An 11,037-nucleotide genomic window follows, 5' to 3' on the forward strand; every position below is an offset into this window, starting at 1 on the left:
CACTCCAGGGTGCTCTTCTCTCATTCTCTCTTACCCCCTCTGACATATTTTCCGAGCTATTCCCTTTTACAAATGCCTTGGCCATCATCTCTGCCTTATCATCTGTTGCTGCCACATCCTAACCCACTCGGCAACACTGGATAATCCCACTCCCTTCTGACCCCACTCATCCTCTTAATCATCCCCAACACTTCTCCCACAGGTGTCGCCCTTCCAATGGTGTCACAGAACCGACGCCAACATGACCTCTTTGCCTGACGGATAGTTCTCCACACCAGGGCCTGCTCATACTGAATCAGATGTCGGAAGTTGTAAATGCCCTGTCCGTACTCCTCACCATTGCCCTGCACTCCTCCATCCACCATCGGACTGCTTTCCTCCTCCTCCCTGGACTTTTAGGTATAGCCTCAGTAGCTGCCCCCACTAAAGCTGTTCTCACCCAGTTATTCATACCATCCGCATCATCCATCACCTGCTCACCCAGCTCCTGAAACTGATCGCTCTTCGCCCGCCCAAACACCCACCTGTTCACATTCAAAAGTGTCACACAAACGTAAAAATGTAATGCTCAACGGGGGCCGTTCATGCAGGAACCAATTGGGTGCTGGGAGGGAGGAAGAAGGGGGGTGTTCCTGCAGATAAAATAATGCCCACATGCAGGAACACCCCCAATTGCGGGCTGCAGTTGCACACTATTGGTCCAGCTCGCGAACATAAATGTAGTTTGAAAAAATGGGCAAGAATTGACATTGCCAACAAACGGAAATGTGTTCAGAATAAATACATATACACAATATTTAAAAACCAGCTCCTCCCTCGCCAGGGACCGATCATCTCGAAAACTAAAGCAAATACGATGCGTCGGCCCGCAAACAATGTGGTTTCGGGTTGATCCGAGTCTTTTGGCTGTGTGTCAGGCTGTCTGCCTACTGTATTGTACTGTGAGAAGGCAGGCAGATAGGGGGCACCTCACCAAAATCTCCCGCTCAACTCCACATTCAACCCCCCCACCAATTTACCGTCTAACTTCAACGCGTTTTAAAACCGACCACAGGATTTAAACATCTGATTGCTTTATTTATTGTATTTTCGGTTAGTTTATGGTTTGTGTTTTTACACTCCGGGAGGGCAGAAATGGCCGCCAACATGTACCGGGTCGGAGGTATGTCACATTGTTTTTTTTTTATGAAGTCGAAACATGCAGATTTTCTATCAATGCAGCAAATTTGTTATTTTATCTTATATATATATGTACCTGTGGTGTCATTTCTGATATTATACATGCAAATGTGTGCTGTCATTTCCCGGAGAAACGCATGGATTTCCCAATATTTGCGATTCTAATGGGTCAGGCCTCGCGACTATCGTGGCCATACCAGTTAGCCGTTAGCTCGCATGCTACACCATAAACATTTACTATTTTATTATTTAGCTTTATGCAGGTATTTTCACTTTATATCCCATTTAATCCACACATGCACGGCCATGCATTGCATGATTTGCTGGGTGCGTGTTTGATTTACTTTGTTGTTTGGAATAGGTGCCTTTGTATTTGGCTCCTTTTTGGCACGCATCCATGTATTACGGCTCCTTATTGCGTTAGCTAGGAACTAGCCAACTACCCCCCTGGCTAGAAGTGCAGGCTTTGTTGTCAATGCACTTAATTATCTTAACCGTTATAATAACGCTCTATTGTTTGACAGTGTGAAGGAAATGTCCCATACACTTTTATTTGGTCGTTTTACTGTTGGTCATATTCAGATGGCTACATAACTAGCTATGTGGTTAGCTTTACCAGGTTAGCCACCTAACAGTTAGATAGCTGTTGATGGCATCCGACATTGTCTCATGATGGCGTCGCGTGAATGAATCTTTCACGTTTGCGAGGATAGCCAGTAGCTAGCTACTATTTTATGATGCTTATCCCACAACATCTGGGCAACATAGTCGGCGGTAAAGGAAGTTGTATGTAATGTATGATAACGTTATATATACACGCGCTGCTGGGTGAAAAGATTTACTGGCAACAATGTAACGATTTTCCCCCTTACTTGACTACAGAATATTGGAATGTGTCACGTGATGTCTAATTTGTTGTCATCTTGAAGCTAGTTCATGGTGATGTGTTTTCCACCGGATGTCACTGCTGTGTATTTGCATTGCATCAATATGATATACTGTATGATATTATTGCTATGATATTTTATCAACTCTGTTAAATCTGGCCATGGGTTGAGAGTGGTTGTCTGTCTTTCTGAGTAGAGATGTGAACTGTGTGTGTGTGTGCAGTATGGTGGCAAGCCATTTTGATGACTGTTGACAGGCATCTATAGGTAGAGGTGCCACTCAGATCTGCTTGACTTGTTTAACTCTGACCTGAACCACCAACTCTCAGAATGAATTTGTGTGTGTGACTGTGTACCCTGGCTCTCAGCATTTGACTACTGCAGTCTCTGCCAAGGGTTCTGGCTCTTTATGGCACAGACAGGAATACAGTGGCCTGGCCCCTTAACTGCAGGGTCACTGGTTTAAGCCCCATTAGGGTTGTTCCACCCTGTTGTTGAATTAGGTGTTAAAACAGGGCTGTAATAAAAGCCTGCACACCCAGTAGTTGTAATGGATATATGTAATGGTTATATGGCAGGCTGTGTGTTAACGTGATGTTATTCTGTTCTCTTCCAGACTATGTATTCTTTGAGAATTCCTCCAGCAACCCTTACCTGATCCGCCGGATAGAAGAACTCAACAAGGTACTGCCCGCCCTGGAGTGTGTGTGTAATTCAAGTACTCTGGCCAATGTGCCTGAGGAGGGAATAGGTGGAATGCCTGTCTGTTTTGTGACTTTCCCTCTGCTGCCCTGCGCTAGTGTGTGTGCGCATGTGAGATTGTGTGTGGAATATGATGCGTAGCAACAGATGTTACCTGCCTACAATTGTCATTTTCAACCGTTAGGTGAGAATGGGGGCACACTTCCTCCCTTCCCCCTCGCTCTCCATCAGTATTAGAGATGTGACCATCGGAAACATTTGATTAACATTTAAACCTCCATTTTTCTATCGGTTTTCCGCTAAAACGCTAAAAATTCATGAAATTCCACGTGAATTCACAATGTAGATGGTCTACATCACGCTTCCCTTAGAGAGAGACAAATGTATAATTTATGCTGCTGGGTGCTCTTGCTTTTAATGAGTGGCGCGTGTAGCTTGTTTGTAATCACAAGTCATCAAACCGGCACTAGGCTACGGTCATAGAGCCTCTGTGTGGCAAGTTATTGGGAGATATCTAGGCTAATCGATGGAAGATGGAATTAAAATGACAGAACTAAAAATTAAACAAGAAGGACAAGCTACAACACCAAGAGCCAACAGGTATGCTGCTATTTAATCATCTGAACTGTGTTATTTGCTGTAGGATTAGGAAGGGGAGAAAGTGCACAGTTCAAGTTACAATATGTTGTCTCAATTAGCCTAGCTAACGCTAGCTAGCTTAACTAGTGCCACTCCGTTTGATGCAGACAAGACAGGTACTATGTATTGAGGTGATAAATAACTAGCGATGAATTAGTCTACCAGCGTGAGTCAATTTTGTTGCGGTCTTTTTCTCCCCTTCCCTGCTCCCCTCGTCACTCACAATTGAGCTGCTGCTCTGCTTCAAGCCTCTCACTCTACCTTGTGCATTACAGCTCTGGTTAGTAAAGTAGCTAAAAAAATATTAGTTTTTTTCCCTCCTACTAACGCCACAGCATTATTGCATTAGGTATTTGTCAAATTTTTATGTTCCCTCTGATGATGATTGGGACCTGTTAGTGGTAGTTTTGTGATAACTGCACTGTGATTTTAATTTGTGAAGGGAAAAAACTGTTTTTCGGTTAGGGAATTTTTCATCATGTTAAGACTCCCAATTTCATTTAAAGTTCACACCCCTAATCCGTACCTCCCTCCCCTCTCTCCTCCTCCATGCTTTTCCTCCAGTGTGTTTAATCTCAGAGGAGACAAAACGTCTGTCTGACCAATCAGGCAATCAATCAATGTATAGTATCTTTTTTGTATATAATGTATGTAAACCTTGTGTAAATTCCTCTGTCTGTTTCTGTTGTCTTTTGCTAGTAGCACCGTATTACCGAGTAACATTCTGGGTATATGTAAATGTACTTTGCAAATAAATGATCTTTCAGTCAGTGTCGTGGCTATTGGGCCAGGGAGCAACGTCTCAAACTTGTTATTTAGTCCCAGCACCTCTCTCTCAGTTCAAATCAAGACACTTTTTTAGTGTTTATACTCTCTCTCCCCCTCCCATAGACAGCCAGTGGTAATGTGGAGGAGTATTATTTAATTGTGATAAATCTGTTTTTTAAGAGTTCACTTTACGTCTCTCTCTCTCTTCAGACGGCCAGTGGCAATGTGGAGGCCAAGGTGGTGTGTTTCTACAGGAGGAGAGACATCTCACACAGCCTCATACAGTTGGCTGACAAACATGCAAGTAAGTGGCTCTGTGTGTGGGTCGGTCCGTCCGTCCATGTGTGTGCTTTTGTGTATTAGTGTAACAATAGGCGGTAGCTGAATGTCTGGAGAGTTTCCTGATCCTTACAGCAGGGGTCCAGGCTCAGACGGTCGTGTTTAGTGTGTGTGTGTATGTGTGTGTGTGTGTGTGCGCAGAGGACTTAGAGGAGGAGAAAGAGGAGGAGAAAGAGGAGAAAGAGGGTCCGTTGGAGGCGGAGCTGACAGACAAACAGAAACATCAGTTACGCCACAGAGAACTGTTCCTCTCCCGTCAGTATGAGAGTCTACCAGCCACACACATCAGGTACACACACACACACCCTACTGTAACAGGCAGTACCCCTGCATACCCACTCACCCAGCCATAAAACCATGTTAACACAGACAACGGTGCTCGTTTTCTCTCCTTTCACTCCCCCATCTCTGTCTCGCCCCTCGCCATCTCTCTCCTCTTTCTGTCTCTTTTTTCAGGGGGAAGTGTAGTGTGGCGTTATTGAATGAGACTGAAGCTGTCCTCTCCTACCTGGACAAAGAGGTAAGGGGGCTTGTGTGTGTGGACCATGCATCCACATCTGCCATTAAAATGCCTCCCATGCCATTCTAATGTGTCATCTGTGTGTGTGTTTTACATAGGATACGTTCTTCTACTCGCTGGTCTACGACCCTACCCAGAAGACACTTTTGGCTGATAAAGGAGAGATCAGAGTGGGACCACGCTTTCAGGCCGATGTACCTGACATGCTACAGGAGGGTAGGCACAGACAGACAGACAGACAGACTTACCATACGTTCTTTACACACACTCACACCCTCTGACTGTATTCATCTCTTTGTAGGGGAATCAGATGAGTGGGACCAGTCAAAGTTAGAGGAGAAGCTGTGGGATCCTGACTGTCCTCTCTCCAGCAAACAGATTGACCAGTTCCTGGTGGTCGCACGGTATGACATTTAACCTCTAACCCCTGACCTCTCAGTTCCTTTGTCTCCTTGATCTCCAGCCTCTGACCTCAAAACTGTGTTTGTAGGGCGGTGGGGACGTTTGCCAGAGCGCTGGACTGTAGCAGCTCGGTCAGACAGCCCAGTCTACATACGAGTGCAGCTGCCGCCTCCCGAGACATCACACTGGTAATACACACACACACACACACACACACACACCATTTTTAATTGTCCTGAGTTTGGCTGTTCGTCTACGGCTATAACCTTCTCTAACGTCCACGGATAAACTCTATAACGTTCGATCTGCCTGTGTGTATGTGTGTGTCTAGTTCCATGCGATGGACACGCTGCATCGTCATGGTTACGACCTGTCCAGTGCGTTGAGTGTGTTGGTGCCGTCCGGTGGGCCGGTGCTGTGTCGGGATGAGATGGAGGAGTGGAGCGCCTCGGAGGCAGCCATGTTTGAGGAGGCTCTGGAGAAATACGGAAAGGACTTCAATGACATAAGACAAGACTTTGTAAGTGTGTGTGTGGTCAGCTGCTCATGAATAGCCATACATGTGAGATTGCCTGTGTATATAGTAAACTGTGTTTGCGTCTGACACGTTGGGTTCAGAATAACCCTGGTCAGCCTGCTCATCAAAATTCTTGAGGGATCTGCCCCACAGATGTCAAAAACATGAAAGTTATTTATACTTTTCCCTCACTTTAGCTACCGTGGAAGTCTTTGACCAGTATAATAGAGTATTATTACATGTGGAAGACAACAGACAGATACGTACAGCAGGTAAGTCTCAGTATCTCTACACCACTCCTGCTAACTAGCTAGCTTGCTTAGCTGTTAGCCACATCGTAGCATCCAGTGCCAAGCTATCCTCTGGTATTCCCTTGGCTTGCAGTCTAACTCTCCTCTCTGTTTCTCTGAGCAGAAGAGACTGAAGGCAGCAGAGGCAGAAAGCAAACTGAAGCAGGTTTACATCCCCACATAGTAAGTGTATGTTTTAGAGGTCGACCGATTATCATTTTTCAACGCTGATACCGATTATTGGAGGACCAAAAAAAGCCGATACCGATTTTTATATATATTTGTAATAAATGACAATTACAACAATACTGAATGAACACTTTTATTTTAACTTAATATAATACATAAATACAATCAATTTAGTCTCAAATAAATAATGAAACGTGTTCAATTTGGTTTAAATAATGCAAAAACACCGTGTTGGAGAAGAAAGTAAAAGTGCAATATGTGCCATGTAAAAAAGCAAAAGTTTAAGTTCCTTGCTCAGAACATGAGAACATATGAAAGCTGGTGGTTCCTTTTAACATGAGTCTTCAATATTCCCAGGTAAGAAGTTTTAGGTTGTAGTTATTATAGGACTATTTCCCTCTATACCATTTGTATTTCATATACCTTTGACTATTGGATGTTCTTATAGGCACGTTAGTATTGCCAGCCTAATCTCTAATCTCGTTGATAGGCTTGAAGTCATAAACAGCGCTGTGCTTTAGAGCTGCTGGCAAACGGAGGAAAGTGCTGTTTGAATGAATGCTTACGAGCCTGCTGCTGCCTACCACAGCTCAGTCAGACTGCTATATCAAATCATAGACTTAATTATAATATAATAAACACACAGAAATACGAGCCTTAGGTCATTAATATGGTCAAATCCGGAAACTATCATTTCGAAAACAAAACGTTCATTCTTTCAGTGAAATACGGAACCGTTCGGTATTTTATCGAACGGGTGGCAACCCTAAGTCTAAATATTGCTGTTACATTGCACAACCTTCAATGTTATGTCATAATTATGTACATTTCTGGCAAATTATTTACGGTCTTTGTTAGGATGAAATGGCCTTCACACAGTTCGCAACGAGCCAGGCGACCCAAACTGCTGCATATACCCTGACTCTGCTTGCACTGAACGCAAGAGAAGTGACACAATTTCAGGCACTGCGTTGGTTATATGCAACGCAGGACAAGCTAGTTAAACTAGTAATATCATCAACCATGTGTAGTTAACTAGTGATTATGTTAAGATTGATTGTTTTTTTTATAAGATAAGTTTAATGCTAGCCATCAACTTACCATGGCTCATTGCTGCCTGCGCTCGCGTAACAGGTGGTCAGCCTGTCACGCAGTTTCCTCGTGGAATGCAATGTAATCGGCCATAATCGGGGTCCAAAAATGCCGATTTCCGATTTGTTATGAAAACTTGAAATCGGCCTTAATTAATCAGCCATTCCGATTTAATCGGTCGACCTCTAGTATGTGTGGGTGCACAATGTCCATATACACTACATGACCAAAAGTATGTGGACACCTGCTCGTCAAACATCTCATGGGTATTAATATGGAGTTGGTCCCCCCCTTTGCTGCTATAACAGCCTCCACTCTTCTGGGAAGGGTTTCCACTCGATGTCAGAACATTGCTGTGGGGACTTGTTTCCGTTCAGCCACGAGCATTAGTGAGGTAGGGCACTGATGTTGAGAGATTAGGTCTGGCTCGCAGTCGGTGTTCCTTTCATCCCAAAGGTGTTGGATGGGGTTGAGGTCAGGGTTCTGTGCAGAACAGTCAAGTTCTAAGATTCCCAGATTCGTCCGTTGGACTGCCAGATAGTGAAGCGTGATTCATCACTCAAGAGAACTGCTCCAGAGTACAGTTGCGGCGAGCTTTACACCACTCCAGCAGACACTTGGCATTGCGCATGGTGATCTTAGGCTTGTGTGCGGCTGCTCGGCCATGGAAACCCATTTCATGAAGCTCCGAACGAGCAGTTCTTGTGCCGAAGTTGCTTCCAGAGGCAGTTTGGAACTCTGTAGTGAGTGTTGCAACCGACAACAGGCGCTTCAACACTCGGCGGTCCCGTTCTGTGAGATTGTGTTTCCTACCACTTTGCGGCTGAGCCGTTGTTGCTCCTAAACGTTTTCACTTCACAATAACAGCACTTACAGTTGATCGGTGGCAGCTCTAGCAGGGCAGACATGTTTGTCTATGGAGATTGCATGGCGGTGTGCTTGATTTTATACACCTGTCAGGGTGTGGCTGAAATAGCCGAATCCACTAATTCGAAGGGGTGTCCACATACTTTTAGTATATGAAGTGTGTATGTGTATCTAGTCGTTACATAGGATTGAGATTGTAAGCTTTGTTGCGTCTCCACCTCCTCTCGTTTCGCAGCAATAAGCCCAACCCTAACCAGATCTCAGTGACCAATGGGAAGATGGCGACGGTGAATGGGGCGGGGCCTGGAGCCTACCATACAGCGGGGGGAGGACGGGCCTGCGAGAGCTGCTACTGTAAGTACACTTTCCTCCCTTCGTCCATCCATCCATCCAGCTCTCCATCCCTCATGAGAGACTGATGAACATTGTTTAAGAGGAAACCATATTGATGGACTGTTAGATATTTATCATGTTTATTGATTATGCATTGATGAGATGTATGAGTCCTTTATATATGTGTGTGTGTACAGCAATGCAATCAGCCCAGTGGTACTCGTGGGGGCCACCCAACATGCAGTGTCGCCTGTGTGTGTCGTGCTGGATGTACTGGAAGAAGTACGGTGGCCTTAAGATGCCAAGCAGAGCGGAGGCGCCCGAGGAGAAAACCCCACCCAGCCCTGTGCCCAACGTAAGACTTCACCTTTAACTACCCCCACCCGTCCTCTTTAACGTTGTACACCACTCAACATAAAACCAAATTCTGCTTATACAATGTTCCTGAAAGTTCAGAGCAGTTGATCTTCTTGGTCATGGAGAACAGGTATTCACGTGAGCCTTCTCTCCTCTAGGAGCCTCGATCGCGCGGCCACGGCCCCCGACAGTCCAGTCACATGGTGCCGGTGCGTAACAGCGGCAGCCCCAAGTCCTCCACGAAGACAAAGCAGGCCTTCCTGCTGCAGGCAACCCGCCTCACCAAGCTGGCACGCCACATGTGCCGCGACATCATCAGACTGCGACGCGCTGCGCGGCGCCCCTTTGTGCCCATTAACTGTGGCGCCATAAAGGCAGAGTGTAAGAGCTCCTTCAATTCCTAATTTCTGCCTCCACACACACACACATGGACACACACACACACCGCCCCCTCCTTCACCTTGACGCCCCCCTTTCACCCCCTCTCCTCCCACCCTCTGTCTGTTTCTCTCTCTGTTTTTGTTATATTGTATTATATTATTATTATGGTTTTTGTATTTCCCCCCCGTTTCCAATAAAGACTGGCGGTCCTCATGACTTTTGAGTTTCACCATCTGTTCATCCGTCTGTCTAGGTCTGTTTTTGGTTAGTTTTTGTCAATATCAACTGAACAGCCGTTAGAGCCGTTTGAAATCCATACGAGCACACACTGTTCTCCAAACATTTCTCAGAACGGGTCATTTTGTACACATGCATGCCCCGCACACACATCCTATACATGCTCACCCATACACAAACACACATAATGGAAGCTCTTCCTATTCTCCAGGCCAMAGTAGATGATAGTCGCAGAATGTCAGCGTATATTTGCTAAGGTTAGTTAGAAGTGGAGGAGACATATTTTACTAAGAGAATCTCTATTTTGCACAGCACAGTGCGTGTTACATTGAGGAGCCTTGGTGTGCTTTTTCTGCAAGGAATTGTGTGTATGAGATACGAGTGGTCGGTGTGATTGATTTGAGAGAAGTTTCATTAGAGCTCATCTGATGACATAAGGAGGGAAGGAGGAATGTAAAAGGGTGAGTTCAGGCAGTAGTGGCTTTATGAAAATGACCACGGTGGTAACTAGCCTTCTATTCTCAGCTTTTCTTTCTGAGTTTAAAGCTCGTTTTTATTTATTTCCTGTTTCTGTGTTGCCAAGCCAACCCCCACACGTGCTCCCATTCCGTCCTGTAAGCCACTCTCACATGCCCATATCAGGATGTTCCTCTGTTCCAGTCATATGGACTCACTTCTATTGCTCTCTATTTCTCCTACCTCGTATTTATCTCTGTCTCTTGCTCTTCATCTCTCCCATTCCCTCTCTTTGTCTCTTTCTCTCTCTCCGTCTCTTCCTCTCCATCCTTCTCATCTTTCTCCGTCTCGCTCTCTTCCTCTCACCATCCCTCTCTTTGTCTCTTTCTCTCTCCGTCTCTTCCTCGCCTTTCTTCTCATTTTTCTTTGTCTCGCTCTTCCTCTCTCCATCCCTCTTTGTCTCTTTCTCTCTCCGTCTCTTCTTCTCTCCTTTCTTCTCATCTTTCTCCYTCTCGCTCTCTTCCTCTCTCCATCCCTCTCTKTGTGAATGTGACAGTGGTAACTGTAATAAAGTCACAGCTGAAACCATCCTCTCTGAGTCCTTGTGCTTCATTTGTCTGTGTACCTGTCATCACGCCACCACACTCACCGATTGGTCAGAGGACCAGACAAGGCCCGTCCCCTACTGCAGCATGGACTCCACCCTTCTCTGCCTGCTTCCATCACACCCTCACCATGTGCATGTGTTATACGGGTTACGCTTATATATTTAGTGTGTGAGCTCTGCTATCAACCCATAACCACCTCATACAGTAAGTCATCTAACACACTGCTACATCTACCCATAACCACCTCATACAGTAAGTCATCTAACACACTGCT

The 11,037-nt window shown here is 45.4% G+C and overlaps 1 protein-coding gene across 1 annotated transcript in view; it reads left to right on the forward strand.

The window, feature by feature from the left end:
- The first annotated feature begins 908 nt into the window (after nt 1–908).
- Nucleotides 909–11,037, forward strand: part of mta3 (metastasis associated 1 family, member 3) — a 16,296-nt gene continuing 6,167 nt past the window's right edge. The window contains exons 1-14 of the mRNA XM_023993167.3: nt 909–1,162; nt 2,683–2,750; nt 4,386–4,479; nt 4,656–4,803; nt 4,971–5,034; nt 5,133–5,250; nt 5,336–5,438; nt 5,525–5,624; nt 5,768–5,956; nt 6,151–6,225; nt 6,368–6,426; nt 8,627–8,745; nt 8,922–9,079; nt 9,240–9,462. Of these exons, the coding sequence (XP_023848935.2) occupies nt 1,135–1,162; nt 2,683–2,750; nt 4,386–4,479; nt 4,656–4,803; nt 4,971–5,034; nt 5,133–5,250; nt 5,336–5,438; nt 5,525–5,624; nt 5,768–5,956; nt 6,151–6,225; nt 6,368–6,426; nt 8,627–8,745; nt 8,922–9,079; nt 9,240–9,462 (1,546 nt within the window). The 5' untranslated portion in view covers nt 909–1,134. The remainder of the gene's footprint in view (nt 1,163–2,682; nt 2,751–4,385; nt 4,480–4,655; nt 4,804–4,970; nt 5,035–5,132; nt 5,251–5,335; nt 5,439–5,524; nt 5,625–5,767; nt 5,957–6,150; nt 6,226–6,367; nt 6,427–8,626; nt 8,746–8,921; nt 9,080–9,239; nt 9,463–11,037) is intronic.

This window comes from Salvelinus sp. IW2-2015, linkage group LG8, assembly GCF_002910315.2.
Source record: "Salvelinus sp. IW2-2015 linkage group LG8, ASM291031v2, whole genome shotgun sequence".
NCBI classification, from domain to species: domain Eukaryota; kingdom Metazoa; phylum Chordata; class Actinopteri; order Salmoniformes; family Salmonidae; genus Salvelinus; species Salvelinus sp. IW2-2015.